Genomic DNA, 20,121 nt, shown 5'->3' with positions numbered 1-20,121 from the left:
AATTCATGAATGTGGCATGTATCACCACCCATTTAGCTCTTCTTTGTCCAGAAACATTATATACTTTTCAATATGGTATTACATGCAGTATTGTACATGATTAAATATGTCTTATGTTACATTCAGTATTTTATATCTTTTATGATGCTGTTATAAACAGATTTTTAAATCTCTATTTCCAATTATTATTATATACTAAACTATAATTAAGTTTTGAATGGTTCCCTTGAACCTTGTGACCATGCTAAACTGAGTTATTAATTTTAGTAATATTTTTGTTGATTCCTTAGAAGACTTTGTGTAGACAGTCTTGGTTGTTAATAAAGGCACCTCTGATCTTTCATCTCTAGGCCTTTTGTTTTTGGGGGTTTTGTTTTGTTGTTGTTGTTGCACTGAGTAGTGCTGCTAGTAAATATTGAATACAAGTGGTGAGAGCACACAATTGCCATGTGCCAGGATCTTAAGCCCTGGCCCTTCAACATGAGCATTTCCTACTACGTGACACCATTTTAACATGGCCTATACTTTTTGATATGATATATTTTCATTTTATTTCATGTCATACTATCTTAACATTTCCATGACATATTTATATATTTGAGTTTTTTCCCCAGATACATCTTTCTGTTATTTTCTAGTTCTCTTGTAGTCAGAGAGCACATTTTATGTTATTTCAGACTTCTTAGATTTAATGTGATTTGTCACGTGACTTAGTGTCTGGCCTGTCTTAATGAATGTCCCTGTGACTTGAAAAGCTGATGTTATTACAGTATTCTGTGAGTTGGGTCCTCTATATGGTTACCCAAGGCTGCTGTGTTCATGCTGGTTTTCTGTTGTAGTTATTCTGTGTAGTACTTACTGAGTGCATAGTGCCTAGTTCCCTACATTAGTTATGGGTTGATTGACTTTTCTCTTGAAGACCTCAGGTTCTTATGTGTGTTCTGTGCTCCATAATCAGACACACATTTAAGATTATGTTGTTCTGCTTAATTATTTTTTATCACTAGGAAGGATCCTTTCTCTTGGGTATTCTGCATTTGGAAGTAAGTTTGGATAGTCTGATATTGGAACAGCCAGTGCAGTTTTGTTTTGATTAGTATTTATATTTGTTTACCCTTATGTATACACTCTGATAAGTCTTTGTGCTCTTGAGTGGTTTTCTTCTAGACAGTGAGTGCTAGGAGCTTACTCCTGTACTTGTCTGCTTATGGTGTGTACTGAGACCCAGCTCAGAATATACTCAGCTCTCCTATCTTCATCCTCTCTGCAGAGTCTTTGAATATGCCTCTCTTGGTAATTTCTCCTTCCCCAAAAGTTATTTTACTGTTTCAGTAGAATTGGCAGTTTCCTGTATTGTATTGCATTTCTGATCATTTTCACTAAAACTGCATCCAGGTCTGTACCTCAGTTTATGTTTCCTCTTATGTGGACCAGTCAGTGCTAATCTTCCCTCTGCTTACTATGCCTTCGTCTGTGCCTCTTGACTTGTGGAGTTCTGTTTGCACTGACAATCTCAGCTTCTCAGTGATTCATATTTAATATAACTTTGAACATGACTGCTTGTGGGGTCTCAATGTTAGTTTAATTGCTTGTACATGGGACATGCCATCTGATTTTTTTTCTTGGCTTATTAACTAATTCATGAAGTTTTGTTGTTGTAAAATGGAATCTTTTTGATAAATTTTATTTTTTGTTGTTTATTTTAGGCAGTATTTGGCAGTTGTTTTCAAAGATAAGCCCCTGGAATTGTGGGATATTAGAACTTGCACACTTCTTAGAGAAATGTCTAAAAGCTTTCCTGCTATAACTGCATTGGTAAGTCACAGCCTGACAGCTGATTTTCCTGGCTACAGACCTATGTGGTAGCTACTTTTCTAGCTTGAATTAACATCATTCCTGCCATTTGTTTTCTTGTTAAAATGTGTTAACATTTGGGTATCTTGAGGAACATAATAAACATAGTTATGAAAGAAGATGGGCCTTAAATGGTTGTCATTCTTAAAATAAAAAGATATAAAATTGGCCATGATATCTGATATTAGCACTCTTTAAAAGCCATAGAAATAAAACCATTGCCCTACTGACATAAGAAGAGGAAATGGGTCAACAACAGCAAGAGTTCAGAAATAAACCCATGGGTATTTTGGGTCCAAATACATATTATAGCCATATGCAAATCAAAGAGAATAGTCAGACTGTTTAGTAGTGATGTAAGAAAACAGTTTCATCTTTTATTTTTTAAGTTGTCGTGCAAGTATACATTGTATATTAAGCATCCCCCTCCCAATTCTCCCTTTTCTCTACTCACCAGTACCCTATGTCTCTCTAGACAAAATCTATTCCACTTTAATGGAGGAAAGTAAAAAAGAGTAAGAAACAGGATAGTATTAACACAGCACTGATTTATATAAATTAGATTTTCATGCATGTGAGAATTGGCTATTGGAGCACACCCTGAAGTCCCAGCACTGGAGAGGCAGAAGTAGGAGGGCAGCTCATTTCATACAGCCTGAGCCAGACAGCAGAAGACCATGTTAGAAATACACACATGTTCAATAACTACATGTGAAGAACTTTTATATGACAGGGCTGGAGATATAACTCAGTGGTTAAGAGCACTCTCTCCTTTTCCAGAGGACTGGGGTTCAATTTCCAGCACCATGTGGTGGCTCAAAACTGTCCATACTCATGTGGCTCACAGACATATATACAAGCAAACCATGCACACCTGTAAAATAACTTTAAAAAGGAACTTTTACGTGGGATGATACTGGGTTAAGCTCATTAGAATTGGTGGAGGTGTAAGAATAAACATGTAAGTGAGCAACTGTGTGAGCACCTATACCTGAGAACGGCCCCATGGGAGACCACAATTCTCTAGTCCTAGATGGGTGAGAATGCACAGGACTGTGGCAGAATTCATTTCATCCTGTTTAAAAGGAAGATGAAAACCTACTTGTAGAACTTTGCCACTAAACGATGTCCTCCCTTGAAAACCAGTTGTGTGCTGATAGAAAGTAGCCCTTCCCAGCTGCTCTAAGCAGGCTTTGATAGAGGAGGCTTATCATATTTGTCACCTCTGCTACACAGGAGTGGTCGCCATCTCACAACCTGAAGAGCCTGAGAAAGAAACAGCTTGCCACCCGGGAGGCCATGGCCCGTCAGACTGTCGTCTCGGATGCAGAGCTGGGTGCTGTGGAGTCGTCTGTGATCAGGTACTGTGTTCTGTTCCCTGTGGGTGTTCTGACAGCGACCCTGGCAGACACCATGCAGGGGCATCTGTGGTAGCGAATTAGACTCACTTGTGAGCGTTTGTTCACTTAAGACCCAGAGGACTGAAGTTGAGCTTTGTTGTCCTTGTGTTCAGTGTTGTCAGTAACATACACTGCTGTTAACCTGTCAGCAGCCATGAGTGTGATCAAGCCAGCACCTTCCTATCCCATGAATGTCAAAAATGCAAATTAACACTGATATGGCTAGAGATAGAATCACCATCACAGAAAATGTACTGGGAGCCCTGGATTGTTATACTAAACTTCAGAGGTTTTCAAATGGTCTTGGAACTCCTGTCAATGCATCTATATGGTGGGTATTAGTGGGTGTCACTAGGGAAAAAAATGATCTTTTTCTCTATCTTAAAGCTTATTACAGGAGGCAGAAAGTAAGTCTGAACTCAGTCAGAACATCTCAGCTCGGGAGCATTTTGTGTTTACTGACAACGATGGCCAAGTTTATCATCTCACTGTTGAAGGGAACTCTGTAAAGGACAGTGCTCGGATTCCACCAGATGTGAGTGTCATCCATGAGAACATTCCTCTGTGAGGAATGTGATCAGGGATCTTGTTTATCCATATCCAGTGAATACATATTTAAGGAAAACATCTTGAGAAAAGCCTAATTTTAAAAAATGTTACTATTTGAAGAAAAGTTATCTCTGAACTTGATCTATATCTCTGCAAAGTAACATAGCCATGTGATACTAGATCACAAGAGCTGTTCCTTCTTACCACGATGGTGGTCCACAGGAATTATCTCTGTTTGCTTATGAAGCTGAGGATGGGAAGGGACTTTTCAAGGTTCATGGCTGAGTTTGGAACTCAGCCATCCTGTTTACATTCCATAGATTTTCATGAAATACTTGGCTAGTTTGGAATAATTATAATCAGATTGTAAGTGTAGTAGCATTAATATTTACTCATTTCTAGGTATCTTTTTTGGCCTGTGGAATCAACTATAGTTAATAATTGGCGTCAGTATACATCTTACAGATTGCTTTTAATAGATGAATTAATAGGCTGTTAACCAATACAGATTATAATTAAATAGAAGCATGAGGAGAAATTTCACACAATGTATATTTAATTAAAATTCCCATCTAAAAATGGATGACTCCCATATTTAAAATGGCCTAGTAAAGATCTTAACTAGCTGCAGTTATTAAAGTTAAATGGGGCAGAGAGACAGTATCAGTTAGAGTCTCAGCTACTGTGATGGACACTGTAGCTATGGAAATGGGAAGAAAGGGCTTATTTGTCCTCCATCTCTCAGGTCACATGCTATCACTGAGGAAAGTGAAGGCAGGAACTGAAGCAGAGGCCATGGAGGAATATTGCTTATTGGCTTGCTTGCCATGACTTGCTCTACCTGCTTTCTTACACAACGTAGGACCACCTGCCCAGGGATGCCACTGCCCACATTGACAATCATCAATCAAGAAAATGCCCCAGAGGCCAATCTACTGGAGCCATGTTCTCAGTTGAGGTTCCCTCTTCCCAGATGACCCTACCTGTGTAAAGTTGACATAAAAACCAGCCATCATGGGTATCCACTCCAAGATGGTGCCATCACATGGCTTTTTGTAGTTAATGTTGCTGGTGGTGAGAGACAAGTGCTTCTTCAAGGGGCCCTCTATAGAACTTGTGTCACATCCCATCTTGGCAGCTGGCTTCTCCTCAGGTGAGTGAGTCAAAAGAGCCAGGATATATGATCTACATTCAGAAGTCACACCCTGTCACTTATGAAGTCTACTGTTGATCCTTGGATCAGACCTACTTATTGTGGAAAGTAACTACTGAGGCCCTTGAATGGGTGGTGTTCTTTAGAGGCTAGCTACCGAGTCTCCCCTATTAACAAGCAAAGAATTGAGGGCATGCCCCTAAAACCATTATTATGAAATTGAAGTTAGCGTGAGAATCTTTTCATATTGTAGCATAAATCTGACCCTTCCATAGAAGAATTAAGTCATATATAAGCTTAGTAATATCAACTTTTAAGTATATCTGATATTGTCTTATATTTTAAAGATTTTGAAAGAATGGATGTAGTAATATGAATGTGGGAAGTTGATGTTTGGTGATTATAATAGGAAAGTTAACTTTAAATGTATGCAAGGAAAAGCAGTTATAGCTAATGCTGCTGAAAATTTGGAGAGCCCACTGTGCACTGTTAGCCTCCACATAGCTCCGCTTTTAGAAGCCCAAGGACAATGTCATCTTGGCTCTTATCATGTTATGTACAAGTAATTTAATCTCTTCACTTTCCAGTTGCTTCACACTAGGGTTAGAATGTAACAGGGCCAAAAACTCAAAGTACCAGTCTTTCTGACTAAACCAAAGAAAAAGCTTTGGACTTTGGACATGAGTATTTGTTTTTTAATTTATTACATTAATATTTATGGCATACAGTCACAGGACAACTTGTAGCAGTCAATCCTTTCTTTCTACCATATAGATCCCAAGTCTCAAACTCTGGTTATCAGGCTTGGAGACTACCATCTAAGCACTGGCCAGCTTTGGTCCTATAAATGCCTTTTCAAGGCAGTTATGCCACATGGCTTAGACAATGTCACCTCTATTTTGTGGGGCCTTGAAATCTGGGTATAACAACTTTCTTTGTTCTGCTGAACTCTTCCAAATGAATGTGAGTCTTTGAAGGGATGACTATATTAGTAAGCATTTGGCCTCCAGTGAAACTGGTATGCATTTCAGAGCACATTATGTTTAGGGAAGGAATTGATATCTATATACTATGTGAGAATTGGTTTTGGTTTATTATTTTTTCTGAAGCTGATCTTTTTTTTCCAGGGGCTATAATGTAGTGTGTAGGAAAAGGATTTGTTTGTTTCAATCCAATATTTTCCTTATTGTTCTTTCAAATGTAAAGTTCTAAACATTGATTTTGATTTGAAATTTTCACTCTGGATTTTGGCTCCCAAACCGTAAAGCACATAAAATAGTAAAAGGAAAGAGAAAGCGTGGCATATTTTAAATTGCAGGTATGTGCAGTCCTCAGTGGCTTCCTTTATCCTGAAAACGGGAAGAATGAGACAGTAAATGTCTGCTGTTTGTGCGCCTGCCTGGCATGTGGGCAGCACAGCAGCAGGGCAGTGAGCTCTGCAGAGGGTATTCAGGCCATGGGCAGCACAGCAGGCCCTCCAGAAGCATCTCTCCTGCCCCCCTCAGCACCTCAGGAGGGGTCCTCTTGTCTGCACAGTTGACTAGTTTAACACAGCTACACTAGTTTGTGCACTAATTTAACCTATAATATTCTCATTTTTAAATCTGAAAAGGAAAGTAAGATTTAAAATGTGAAAGTATTCAAGACAAAGCAAACTTAGAGGCAAATGCTTCTTAAACATTCCATTTGGGTTTCAGAGAAATGGAAATAAGGTCTGAGAACACTACTTCATATTACACAAAGTCTCATGCTCTTAATGTAAGTTACTTTTGTTATTAAGCTCATTGCAATATTGATTTGTAATTATGTTTTTCTTTAGTTTCTGGGTTATCACCAGGACTTATAAAGTATTTAGGGAGGCAGTTGGTCATTTTGTCAAACATTGGCACATTCCTGACCTAACCATAGAGGCCCCTCTGAATGTTTTTATTGTTCTATAAATGCAAAGCTAGTTTTCTTTTTATGAGTGGAGTGAGTACAGTGAGTAACAACATTGTTTAATACCAACTCGAACGTGTGTTTACAGTGTGGCAGACATTGCTCTCAGGGCTTTAGCTTTATAGATAATACTACCAGTACCAGACTCCACCAACAATAGGGCCAAAGTACAGAAAGGTTAAAAAAACATGCCCCAACCCCATGCTGCCAGGGCAATCTGATGCCAGAACACTAGTGCTTGGGGCCTCTGTTCCTCCCTGTGCCTCTACTGGATCTCCCCAGCTATGCTCACCTCTTACAATAGTGTGTCAGCAAAGTACCGAGTCTTCTTTTCTAGTGGACAAACCACTACACTACACAGAGGGTGATTGACTTTCCCTTGGAATGGATTTATATAACCTTTTGTAATGAGATAAATTAGAGTTGGCTCTCTAGACTGCAATTTATTTTTTTCTTCCTGGAATTTTCTTTTTCCTAAAGTATTTCTTCCTAAAAGACACACCTTCTCTATAGATGTACTTTGAATAACTACAACCAATGTCCATTGGAATGGACAATTTGAATATCCATCAAATTGAAATATCCTGTTTTAGTACAGTCGAAGCTGACATGCAGTGGCTTTTTCGGTGTTAAAGTTTTAAGATTTGATGGCATTCATACTAAAGTAAATCCTTGTAAGTAGTGTATTATTTCATTGTGGTCATTACAGGGGAATATTTCTGTTCTAATGGCAACTCAGTTGAGAAGTTCATGTATGGTTTTGTTGTTTTTGCTTCTAGGGTAGCATGGGCAGCATTACCTGCATTGCTTGGAAAGGGGATACCTTAGTGCTTGGAGATATGGATGGAAATTTAAACTTCTGGGATTTGAAAGGCAGAGTATCCAGGTAGGAGCCAAGAGAAATCTTTGTTCAACTGGAAACTTACAGTTGTTTCATACTGATAAACTTGAGTGTAAATTGGAGCTTTTGAGTTCCTTACTGTCTAAACTTTGGAGGAAGACTGGTTGTGGGCCAGGTTCTGGTCAGCACAGTAGACCCTGATCTGCAGGCAGCCATTCTGAAGCACTGGGACCTCGCTCCAATAGATCTTAGTGAACAGACCTCCCTGTCCAGTGTGGCTCCCAAGAATGTAAAGTGGTTCTCCCATCCTCACACCTGATCAGAAATAGCGGACACACTGGCAGGGTTACGTTCCATATCATGTTTGTGTTTTTATGTCTTTGTCCTCAGAGGAATCCCCACACATAGAAGTTGGGTGAGGAAGATTCGCTTTGCCCCTGGCAAAGGAAACCAGAAGCTAATAGCAATGTATAATGATGGCGCTGAAGTATGGGACACTAAAGAGGTAGGCCCAGCCCTGCAGCCTGACGGTGAAGCAAAGGAAGCTGTTAGCATGGGACCTGATTCTGTTGTCCACTTTTTCTGAAAATGGAGTCTTCAATAATAATCTTCAGTCTTCTTATGAGAAATTATTTGGTAGAGATTTTGCTCTCACAGTATTTTCTGTTGTAAGCGAGACATCGTGACGGATTGATTGATTGATGTTTTAGTGTCATCACTGTAACTGAGACCTGTGGAATGCAGACTGCATGTGGCAGATGGGCTGCCAGAGGCTCTCCATTTGCAGAGATATTCTGGGCCTCGGCCATACAGTCTCTGACCATTTAATCCTGAAAGGTAAACAACTTCATTTTCTGTCAATCATGTTACAGGTTCAGATGGTGAGCAGTTTAAGAAGTGGAAGAAATGTGACCTTTCGGATTTTGGATGTGGACTGGTGCACATCAGATAAAGTAATCTTGGCATCTGATGACGGGTGCATCAGAGTCCTGGAGATGTCAATGAAGTCGACGTGTTTTAGAATGGATGAGCAGGAGTTAACGGGTAAGGCACACTCCTGAAAGGGTGCTTGCTGCCACAGGCTATGGTCATCTAGACAGAGGGCAACTGCTGCTTCATTTCAGAGAACACTTGGAAGAACATGAATCTAATGGCTTTTCAGTAATAAGCCTTATGTGTCCTTCACTGTGTTGATATCAGTGCAGATCCACTCTGGTGCATGGTTTTGTGTACCATGATGTTTGAGTCCTGGCTGTGACTCCTTATGTGACCAACCAAAGCTAAGCTGGGTGATTTCACTATCTTGCTCCTTTCTTATCTGGTTGTTCTGAGTTTGTTCTTTTACACAAATTAAAAATGTAGTAAAAACTAAACAAAACAAAAACTGCTTGCATGACTTGCTTTTCCTAAAGAAAAATGAGAAGGTTGCAAGCATACCCATCCAGCTGTTTAAAAGGCAGCCTTTGTCTTTTTCGGAGTGGAATCATCTTTAGAATGTACTTTCAGAGGGCAACAGTGCTTCTGATCCTCACTGAGGTAGACCATGGACTTCCAGCTCCAAGTATCCTGTTGGCACATCCTCCATGCACACACTCCTGGCCATCTGCTTTGTAAAAAAATTTCTTGGAGCCTTGGTTATTCGTTTCCTGACTTAGCTCAGAATTACCTGTGCTTTGTAGAGTTCATTACTGTTTGGCACTTGAGAGACTAAGGCTGAATAAATCTGCCCTCATGTTCTTGGTGTTAGCTGGGGTGCTTGTAACTTACATGTGCCGGGCATTGTTTCTTGTCGATCTTTGACCCCTGCCCACTATATTGGGGCACTAGCTCTTCTTTCTTTGTAGCTGTGACTGCCACAGGTAAAGCATAAGCCACTTGTTGCATTCCCATACTTGATCATGAGTCATTTGTCAGCTCTGCAGAGGGGTCAGGACCTCCTCACCAAGAGAGACAAGCAGAAGCAAACGCTTTAACCCTGAATTACCAAGGAAACTGAGGGAATAACAAGGATGATGTTATTTTGTTATAAAAACAAAACAGTTGCTAGTTCTAGGCTAAAACATAGGTAAATAAAATTTATTTAGAAACTTTTTATTTTTGATTTAAAAATTTGAATCTAAAAAGCTCCATATTACTTTAATGTGTTGTCAACTAAGCTGACTACAGAACTGGAGTCTATCATACTAACCATGTATACTGTACTTAAAACATCTGGCTGGGAACCAGGGTTTGTATCATTATACTTAAAATTTTACTAATATTAAGAGGAAAAATATTACTCTTGTTCAGTCTCTAGTAGCCTCAACCAGAAAAGTACTTAGTTATGGGAAGGGTCACTGCTGGGCACCAGCTTTCCAGGGAGGGAACAAAAGAAGGAGCATTTTTTTGGGGGGGAGGGGGCTCCAAACTTGTTTGTTTTTTTCTTTTGTCCCCTGGTTCTAAGGGTTGACTCCAGAGCCTGGGGCTTGCTAAGCATGCACACTACTGTATCCCTAGCTCCCAGACTCTAGGTTTTTACAAAGAATATAATTATCAAGCTATCTAGGGAGTAGTTAGCAACTTTGAATATGGATAGTACTTTAGGTGCTTTTATAGTATCAGCAGTAAAACTCTCAGGTGTGAAAACATAGTAGTAGAAACATTTCTCACCTCATCTAACTCTCAAGTTGAAAAGCCTGTTATTCTTCGCCAGTTTAATTTTTATTTGACACATAGAATCATGTTTGCTAAAGCTGTATTGCTTCATTGAAGTATGAGTCATATGAATTACTTTAAATTTTCTAGAAGTAACACCTTAAGAACTAAAAAGAAAGAGGTATGCCAATAAGGACTTTATTTAACTTAAATATAAAAAATTATTATTTCAAGTATAATCTTTATTAACAATTACTAATGACATTTTTGCCTTTTTTTAAGCAGTGTGTCTTCAAGATCTTGTTGATATTTTAATCTGTATTGCTAAGTAAGTTGGGATAGGTATAACTCCAAGGACAAATTCTCAGTAGAAATATTTGAGCCCTGTTTAGATTTTATATCATTTCATGTGAGCAGTAGCTATGTATTTGAGTTACTCCAGATCTACGTAAAAGTTACATGATCACTGAGGCAAGTTTTGGGATTCATTAAATTATTCATTCTCTTCATGCTAGCCATCTTTCGGGTGCTCAGTAGCTATGTATGTGAGAAGTATGTGTCTTTCGGATTAGGTGGCACTGTCTGTCATACATTTGGGCCATTTTAACCCATTGTGTCTGTTCAAGAGACCAGGAAAGGAAGGTTCCATAGGAGCTGGAGGAGACTGGGTAATAAAAGCCAGTGGGCCCCTGAGCAGTGGGTCAAAGGTGGGGAGCCCAGTTGAGGGAGCTGTTGTGTGTAGCTGCTAGGTAGTAGAGCCATTGGCCCTGTTTCTTTCCACTGGAATGTGTTGAAAACAGCCAGTTCTTACTTGTTTTGTAGTGTCCCAATAAGCAACTGCTTCATTTTGGGGGCTAGGGATGTGGGCCATGCCTGTAGGAAGTTATCCCTGTGTGCAAAAGACTTCACAAAGAACTCGTGGGAATCCCAGAGATCAGAGGTCACCCAGTCCCTTCAGCAACCGATTCCTGATGGATAGGTAGACCATGTTAGTTTATTAGTCTCAACAAAAGAGATCTGGTGGTACAAATAATGCAGATAAATGTAGTTGTTTTTAATGTTTTTTTTTTAATGAGCTTTATCAGTATTTGTTGAGTCATTACATTGAGTTTTTTATTGAGTAGTATAGAGCTTTGTACCATTCCAGATGCTTAAACTTTAAAAAGGAGGAAGACAATGTACTAATCAAACTTGAGTTCGAGAATCTCTGCTCTGGAATAGAGTCCCAGTTGCAGCAGGTGTAGGCATTGGTCTCTTCTGACTGCCCTGTAAATGGTCTGTAGCTGAGGCTTTGCTGAGGTATAAAAGTTCATTTTATTGAGAAGCACTCCTTTGCTGTCTAGAGCCTGTGTGGTGCCCATACCTCCTTGTTCCAAGGGCCTCCCTTGCCTTGAAAGCCTTCTTACTACACCAACCTTGGAATGGGCGATATTCTTTGGACATTTCTCACATGTAAGTTATTTCATTTTTGTTTTCTGTGCATGATTTACATGGGGTTGCGGGACACCCATGAAAATTATCCATGGCTTACGTCCAGAGCTTAGAAGGAATGAAACCTTAACACCAATCCAGGCAAAGGTAGAGACACTGCAGGGATTCCTCTTCTACCTGCTTCCACCACTGTGGGGCCTTTGCAGAAGAGTGGGTCAGTGAGGAGAGAAGCTGCAGGTGCATAGGATGCTCGCACTTAGGACTGCGTGATCAGCACACAGGTGCATCAGGATGGAGGGAAAGATGGATATGAAGAGGGCCAAAATGCTGCAGGTTTGGGGCCAGGCCTAATTCTTTACATCCCAGTCAGAAGTGTGTTTATAAACCAGTGTCTCACTCAGTGCAAAAAAAAGTCATCATAGAAGCAATTATTTACTATTATTTACTGTGGATGGCACAGGTTGTTGTTTTTAAGGCAATATCTATCTGTTGCCTACAACTAGCTACTTAGAGAAACAAATGTCCCTACAGGGCAGAGGGAACTAATCACTTTAGTCATTGTTCATTGTAGGTTCTTTATTTAAATGAATCTAGGCCTGACAGTTCTTAGAGCCAGCTAACCAATCTTCTACTCTTTTGGAAACTTGAGATTTCTTTATTAATTTCCTTGTTTCTATTCAGTAAGACAAAAGAAAGACAAGCCATAAAAATGGTCGGGTGAGTCCCAGGTACATTGTTACTACTTTGACCTGTAGCCAAGTTTTTAACCAGAGGTTATAAAAACATTATTTCTATATTAATACAATATGTTTTCAGTAAAGAAATACACAGTAGCTGGGCGGTGGTGGTGCCCGCCTTTAATCCCAGCACTGGGGAGGCAGAGGCAGGCAGATCTCTGAGTTCGATACCAGCCTGGTCTATAAGAGCTAGTTCCAGGACAGCCTCCAAAGCCACAGAGAAACCATGTCTCAGAAAAAAAGAAAGAAAGGGAAAGAAGAGAGAAGAAAAGAAAGAAATACATAGTAGTAAATGCTGAGACAATGAATGATTCAAACTTTTTTTCTATACAGTGACTATCCAGAAAATGAAGAAATAAAGACTCTCCTTCAAGAACAGTTGAATGCATTGTCTAAGTAAGCACTCTGTATTTCATAGAAGATAAGAACACAGGAAAGTGACACACATTAATTTGATTTTAAAAACCAAAACAATTGTTTTCCTAAGTGTTAATGGTCCACAGAGAGACAATTTGTTGACATAGGTTTGTTCTTCTTTGTAGTTTTGTTTGCTAGAAGGACTAACTTAGTAATTACAGGGACAGAGTATCGTCTCCACCCAGTTCCCAACTCTCCAACTGCTGTGTTCTATCAGGACCAGGAGTTCTGTGTCATGAGGTTCCATCATGAGGGCCTCATGGAGCTGTGTTATCGAACAGGTGTCTCTGAGACAGTGTGTGCAGGTGCTGTGAGTGCTAAGAAATTGATGTTTCTTAGAGCCATGAGCATTTAAAAATAAATACTGAGAATTATTTTGCAAAGGAGGGAGAAAAATAGGGTCCACCTGAATTTCTTGGTAAAATAGAGCATGTTTCTGCAATCTAGAATCTGCCATATATAATAATCTTTAACAAGTTATTAACAAGTTAACAATGGCAATTTCAAAATAATTACTTGTCTTCAGTTTCCTAAGATTAACATTTGTGTTTAATTGGGAAACTGTAGACTTTAAGAATCCTGTCGGCAGTGACATCCTTGTCCTTGCAGTCAAGTAAACTATTGCAAGACTGAAAAGCAGAGTCCTGGTCCTAGTGCTCGGGGTGGTTGACAGCATCCTTCCACTTGTGTAAGTTGGGAGCCAAGACAAAGTAACTGCTCTTAGAAATCCTGAATGTCTGTTGATACATCTCTTTGCTTTTTGTTTGGTTGGAAATGTTTGTTCTACCTCTGTCTGGGTTCTTATCTGCAGCAACATAAAGAAACTCCTGCTTGATCCTGAATTCACTCTCTTGCAGAGGTGCCTGCTTGTTTCCAGGTAATGTTCTCTGATATGTTGTGTAAGAGATAATTCGAGGTAACTTACTTATTTTATTATAAGGCCTTGTAAAAGTTACACCAAGCTCTGACATGTTTTAAAAATCTAAGTTCCTCCTTTAGATTTGACTTACAAATAAGAGTGTTGATACAAACAGGAAATCAATTTACATCTTAAATGAGATCTGGGCTTGCTATACTGCAAGGACTTTTGCCTATTGTCAGCTTTTAATATGTCAGCTACAAACTATGCATTTAAATGTGTTTATAAACATACTGATGAATTACCTCTAAAAGCAATTACCAGTACTTTCCTAGTATTTAGCAGAGTTACTTATTCCCCTCCCTGTTCCTGACACTTTATGCAGAAGCTCATACTGGGAAACTGATGCCCAAACATAGAGATACTGGGAGACCAGGTCTGTAGAGCTGTTGGATGTGAAGGGCTCTGTGTGGTCAGGCCATGTGCTATTGGGAACCCACTGCTCTATGCTTTTCCTGATGGACTCCGAAGTGGAACACTGTTCCTGGTACCAGAGGCTACTCAAGGCAGCCTGATGAGGCCTGGAGTGTGAACTCATGGAGGCCTCTCTTTCCTCCTTCCCAGGCTCTATGGTGATGAGTCAGAGCTGCACTTCTGGACAGTGGCGGCCCACTACCTGCACAGCTTGTCCCAAGCCAACTCTGGGGACACAGTGGTAACCCAGGAAGGTGCTCCACAGGACAAGCTGAACAACCCACTGGATATCTGCTATGATGTGCTCTGTGAAAACGCCTACTTCCAGGTGCTGCTACTTTCTAGAGCAAAGCCTTATTCACAGATCTCATCTTTATTATTGAACTTTCTTATTGGGAAACTTTCGAGCCAAATTAAAGTCCACAGCCTAGAAATAAGTGTGGCATGTATGAAAAGCCTGGTTCTCAGAAAGCTTATAAACACTAAGTTTTTAATGCACACAAAAGTCTTGATTTTTATATTAAATTTTTTAACTTGGCTCATTTTAATTTGTTCACTTCAATTTTCCGTAAATCTCTGTATTTTTACTTGACTTAAAAGTTTAACTAAATTTTCTCTTCCTTCTTTCCTTCTTCCTCCGCTCCTCTCACTCTCTTCCTCCCTCCTTCTCTCCCTCCCTCCCTCTCTTCTTTCTCCTCCTATCTTGCTCCTCCTCCTCCTTTTTCTTTCCTTCTTTAGAAATTTCAACTAGAAAGAGTTAATCTACAGGAAGTAAAAAGGTCAACTTATGATCATACAAGGAAATGCACAGACCAGCTACTACTCTTGGGTCAGGTATGTCGGTTTTGATGCTCCATGGACTTGCTAGTTGATGACATTTCAGAGCATCGCTGTGCACGCATACTCTCACTCTTGTCCATATGTATATAGCCACATAAATGCATGTCCTTCTCTCTACACACTCAGGCTTTCTTTAACAATGTCACCATCAAACACTGTAAGCATCACAGCCATGAGGTTAACCTGTTGTCGCTTTAGTGTCTGTAACAGACAGCAGCTGTTGGTTTTGTTTTCCTGCACTAGTGGTGCACAGCTGAAGTGTCATTCCTCCTAGCAGCTCCCCACCCCACCCCTGGCTGGGTTTTATGCTTGCCTTAGAGCTATAGTGCAGGGCTTTCATCAGTTTGTATATGTTAATAAAACATCACACGTTTGAAAGTGAACATTGCCTTTAGGTTGGAGACTTTGGCATTCCCCTTATGAATCTTAAAAGGCTCTGTTGGAAGAGAATGTTCCCATAACTAGAGGAGGTGTTTCTCTTCCTAGACAGACAGAGCCGTGCAGCTGCTGTTGGAAACAAGTGCAGATAACCAGCACTATTATTGTGACTCGCTGAAAGCTTGTTTGGTCACCACTGTCACCTCCTCAGGCCCTTCTCAGAGCACCATTAAGCTGGTGGCAACCAATATGATCGCCAATGGCAAGTTGGCAGGTAAGGCACGCTGTTACTGCATCTGTCAGTGCTGGGTTGGGCTGTTGAAGACATGTCTCTTTGTGTATGCTACAGAAAACTAGTGCTGATTATAGGGTGACCACAGACACATAAGCAGAGCCTATTTTAAGTGAAAAAACAAGGTGTATGAATGCTTGCCATGACAGCAAGCATAGGTCCCACGATCCTGAGCCAGGTGCTCCACCCCAGTTCCTGCTCTAGGTTGTGTTCATGCTTACTACTCTGGTTGCTTGAGAGGTGACATTGTAGAGCTCTGTCCTAATAGTTTATTTTAAAATTCAGTCCAACAACTTCCCATTAGGTTGAATACCCCTTAGCTAAAATGATTAAGTGTGCTCACCCTGTATAAAATGTACAAGGCTAAAGTTAAATGTGGTTTTACTTTTTAATGATTTGTTAAAAAGAGCACTGCAGGGTCAGATGAAGGGGCTATTCTTCTGTCTTCCAGAGGGCGTTCAGTTACTCTGCCTGATAGACAAGGCTGCAGATGCCTGCCGCTACCTGCAGACATATGGCGAGTGGAATCGGGCAGCATGGCTTGCAAAGGTAGGCATTTCCAGTGGGTGTCCTGAGCGGTTAGATGGAGAGCTCGGTTTTGAGCTTCTGCTCTTTTCCTGCAAAGCTGGTCTACATGCGGTTACTTGCTGTTCCACCTCTGATTAAGTAGTAGCTGCTGCCTTCACTGAAAACAGCTTGTGTTGGTAGCATTCAGATGAAAACAGCTGACTCCTGCCTGCCGGGGTCTGATGCAGCCAGGCCCCAGCAGCGATCACTGTAGTTTGTGTGTGATAAACGGCAGCTTCTGGGTGGTGTAACAGGTTAGCTGTTTGTTTCAGAGAAGCACACTTCATTTCTCTGTAGCTTGTAGGATGTTCTGTTCTATCCATCTTTTTCTCAGGTTCGGTTAAATTCCGAAGAATGTGCAGATGTTCTGAAGCGGTGGGTTGATCACCTTTGTTCTCCACAAGTCAATCAGAAGTCCAAGGCCCTCCTGGTCCTCCTCTCTCTGGGTTGCTTTGTCAGTGTGGCAGAGACGCTTCACAGGTCAGACATGTGAGCCCTGGCCACTCAGACTGAGCTGGGTGAGCCACTTGACGGTGTTGTCAGGTTCTAATGGTGGAGGTAGATGTGTGTGATGTGTTAGGAGAAAGGTACAGTGACGGTTGTGAAGAAGAACCTAAAGGGGGTGGGGCATTGCTGTTCGTTAGTTATTTGTTCTAGAGCCTTTAATATTTTTCCAACAATATGTGTGCCAAACCCAAAGGACACATTTTAAGAATACAGAAATCTTTAGACAGTTGGGGAGGATTCAGGCTTGAGAGTAGTTGAGAAGAAGCCCCAAGATCCGTGAGAGGTGGGAGAGTATGGCAAGTTGGATTGTCCCCTTGAACGTCTCTCTCTGATAGGAGATTGACTTATAGACAACTAGAGGCAGTAAATTGAGACAGATTTGACAGATTACTTACTAACTCTGGGCAGCGAGTGCATAATTTAGAAAAGCTTGTGGTCCTGGATTACAGTGGTTTACTGCTTAGCGAAGTGTTCTCAGTGTCTACCATGAAATTTGTACTTGGAGAAGTGTGCTCCCTCCTTTATAAACAAGGCCTTTAGAAAGGCATTGGCATAACTTACAGAATACTCCATTCCCATGGGAAATGTGTACAAAGCTTCAGACAGAAATGCATGCTTGGGTGGCTCCACCCACCTATGGCAGCTCTTCAGACAGAAATGCATGCTTGGGTGGCTCCATCCACCTATGGCAGATCTTGAGAACTAACTTGTTCTTGTTCCATTGACCAGCATGAGGTACTTCGATAGAGCTGCCTTGTTTGTGGAAGCCTGTCTCAAGTATGGTGCATTTGAAGTCAGTGAGGACACAGATATCCTTTGCAAGGACATTTATGAGAAGAGGGGAAAGGTAACATGAATGAGGTTTAGAACTATATTACATTGAGACAGATCCATGCTGCAAGTCACCAAACCCAGAAGAGAAGGAGAAAGGAAAAAGAAAGGAGGAGGAAAGAATCAGAACAGCTTGCTGTACTGCAGGCTGGTTACAGAGTGAGTGCCAAAGAGGACTGCACAGTGAAGGGCCTGAGTTCTCCAATATGTGTTTGACCTTAACAAAGGGAAAGTAAATAATTTAGAACAGCATGTGGTCCTTGTACTTTAAATAGTATTTGAAATGGCACATTTTGTGGAATATATTTTATATGTTTACCTAGAAAATATAGATTGAAAAATTGAAAAACTCCCACTGTACCCAAGTGAGCCTCTGGTATGGAATAGAACAGAACACTTGAGATGTACCATACAGGTGGGCTGCTGTGAGCTGCCCTCACCCAGGGACACCGTATTCCAGTAACCATCACTTGGGTACCTTCTTTTGAAAGGAATGGGCTTGTGGATATGGCTCCCAGGTCCTCAGGTTTGCATAACTCTACCATTTCTCATTACACTTTTTCTCGAGTTTCTACATTTGGCCTCATTTCTATATATTGGTCATTTGGCTCTGTACATACTCATTTTTTTAAAAGCTAACATAAATCAAAATATTTGAAAAAGTAACTGAAGCCTAAGGTTAGGCAAAGCCTAACCTCGTCACTGGTAAACTTGGTCTGGTATCAAATCTTTCAGGACACCACAGAACAGGGCTATCTCAAAACCTGGTGCCCAGCTGTCTAGAGCCTCTTCCCTAACAAACTGTTCTTCTCTGACTGCTGGTCTCTGAGAAACTTCCACCTGGAATGAGGGTGTGTAGGTTGTCTCCTGTCCTCTGCCTTTCTCCAGTCCTCAGTGGGGTACAGCAATGGCAGCATCTGAGGACACTGGCTGGAGTCTTGTAGAACAAACATTGGATTCAGCCAGTACAAAGTGCAGCATGGTTAGATTGAGGCGCTTCCCCCCTGATAAAGAGGTGCCTATCCTCCTGACATGCTGCTCGCTGTGGCCACCAGGTCTCCCTGGAGCACCTGGGCAGAGCTGCCCTTCTGCTTTAGAGTCTGTGAGGAGCCGGCCCTTCACTCTTGGCTTCCTTAACTGAGGTTTACAGAAGCTCATCACTGCCATCTATGCAGACTATGCCCGAAGCCTGAAGAGCCTTGGTTTCAAACAGGGAGCGGTACATTTTGCTTCAAAAGCTGGAGCGGCTGGCAAAGATTTATTGAATGAGCTTGGATCCCCCAAGGAAGAACTAACAGAAGGGTGACATGTTCTGTGCAGGAACTACCATGTTGGAAGCGAGGTGTAAGAGGGACTGACCTGACCATGCTCACAGTCGCTGTCGTGGTCTGGTCAGACTGATGTGAAGACCTGGCCCTTGTTAGTTGTGTTACCACCTTCTTAAGGCCACAGGTTGCAGCATGGACACATTTACACTAGGAGCCAGTTCTGTGTCTCATGTGAGCTCAGATCAGTGGGGACACACAGTGGGAAAGTGTGGAGTGTTTATGCATTTGGAAAGTGCTTTTAGGATCCCTGTGACTACTCTTCAATATTTGTAACCTAAAACTCAAGAGACTGGATTGCTTTTCTTTCTCACTTGTTAATTTAAAGATGTTTAAGAAATCCATAACAAGAGATTGTACATCTGCTGGCTTCTCAGATACATGCCATGTGTGCCTGTGTTGATAGGCAGTTGTTTAGAACACAACAGGGCAGAACATTTGAAGACGGCCCGCCACAGCGCTTTCCTTTTCCTTACCTTGAGAACACAGTGGATTCCCTGCTTTAGGCATTGCTGCATTTTGTAATTGGGCCTCATAGTCTTCATGGGACACGTCTAAGCTTTATGTTAGTGTTAGTGGGCTTGGATGGTCTGAATTTTAACTCCTAGGACACATTCCAGTAACATCATTTCTGAAATCTCTTTTGTACATTTTCTGCCTTTGTTTTCTTCCACTAGATGTAATTATTATAAATTATTGCTCAGAATTTAAACAACTGTGACTATACCAATGATAAATAAAGGAAAATCTCAGCCAAGACGTTGTTGTTTTGAGGTTTTTTTTTTTTTTTTTTTGGCCCCAAATAGCCAAATGAACAACACCTTCACCCCTCCTTTATTTTTTTTCAGGGACATTGAGAAATACAACTTCAGGTCAAAGTTACAGTCACTGGTTCCCAGCAACCTGGGGTTGTTTCCAGCCCTGTCTTTCATTTTTGAAGTTAGAGACGTCAGGGGCACTTAAGAAAGATGGCTTATTCCAGACTCCATGTGAAAAGACTGGGTTTAAATAATGGCTGTAAATCTGAGCTGAAGTAAAAAAAGACACATTAGTTATCTCTCTATACGTGTAGCTGGAGGTGCCAGCTTTCTTCC

At 40.9% G+C, this 20,121-nt stretch overlaps 1 protein-coding gene across 4 annotated transcripts in view; it reads left to right on the top strand.

Moving 5' to 3' along the window:
- Wdr11 (WD repeat domain 11) overlaps positions 1 to 19,786 on the top strand; it is a 47,485-nt gene extending 27,699 nt beyond the window's left edge. For 2 of the 4 annotated variants that reach the window (XM_027404447.2, XM_027404446.2), the window contains exons 14-29: positions 1,707 to 1,815; positions 3,091 to 3,215; positions 3,642 to 3,789; positions 7,674 to 7,780; positions 8,126 to 8,240; positions 8,608 to 8,779; positions 11,713 to 11,821; positions 12,871 to 12,933; positions 13,766 to 13,831; positions 14,438 to 14,615; positions 15,026 to 15,121; positions 15,614 to 15,779; positions 16,249 to 16,346; positions 16,699 to 16,844; positions 17,601 to 17,680; positions 18,851 to 19,786. In XM_027404447.2, the coding sequence (XP_027260248.1) occupies positions 1,707 to 1,815; positions 3,091 to 3,215; positions 3,642 to 3,789; positions 7,674 to 7,780; positions 8,126 to 8,240; positions 8,608 to 8,779; positions 11,713 to 11,821; positions 12,871 to 12,933; positions 13,766 to 13,831; positions 14,438 to 14,615; positions 15,026 to 15,121; positions 15,614 to 15,779; positions 16,249 to 16,346; positions 16,699 to 16,844; positions 17,601 to 17,680; positions 18,851 to 19,008 (1,936 nt within the window). In that variant the 3' untranslated portion in view covers positions 19,009 to 19,786. Of the gene's footprint in view, positions 1 to 1,706; positions 1,816 to 3,090; positions 3,216 to 3,641; positions 3,790 to 7,673; positions 7,781 to 8,125; positions 8,241 to 8,607; positions 8,780 to 11,712; positions 11,822 to 12,870; positions 12,934 to 13,765; positions 13,832 to 14,437; positions 14,616 to 15,025; positions 15,122 to 15,613; positions 15,780 to 16,248; positions 16,347 to 16,698; positions 16,845 to 17,600; positions 17,681 to 18,850 lie in introns of those variants that run through there. The other 2 variants (XM_027404448.2, XR_003483118.2) reach the window with 2 other exon arrangements.
- The last annotated feature ends 335 nt before the right edge of the window (positions 19,787 to 20,121 follow it).

Source organism: Cricetulus griseus, chromosome 3 (assembly GCF_003668045.3).
Source record: "Cricetulus griseus strain 17A/GY chromosome 3, alternate assembly CriGri-PICRH-1.0, whole genome shotgun sequence".
NCBI lineage: Eukaryota > Metazoa > Chordata > Mammalia > Rodentia > Cricetidae > Cricetulus > Cricetulus griseus.
The sequence above is the reverse complement of the archived record's forward strand: the minus strand, read 5'-3'. Positions and strand labels throughout refer to the sequence as shown.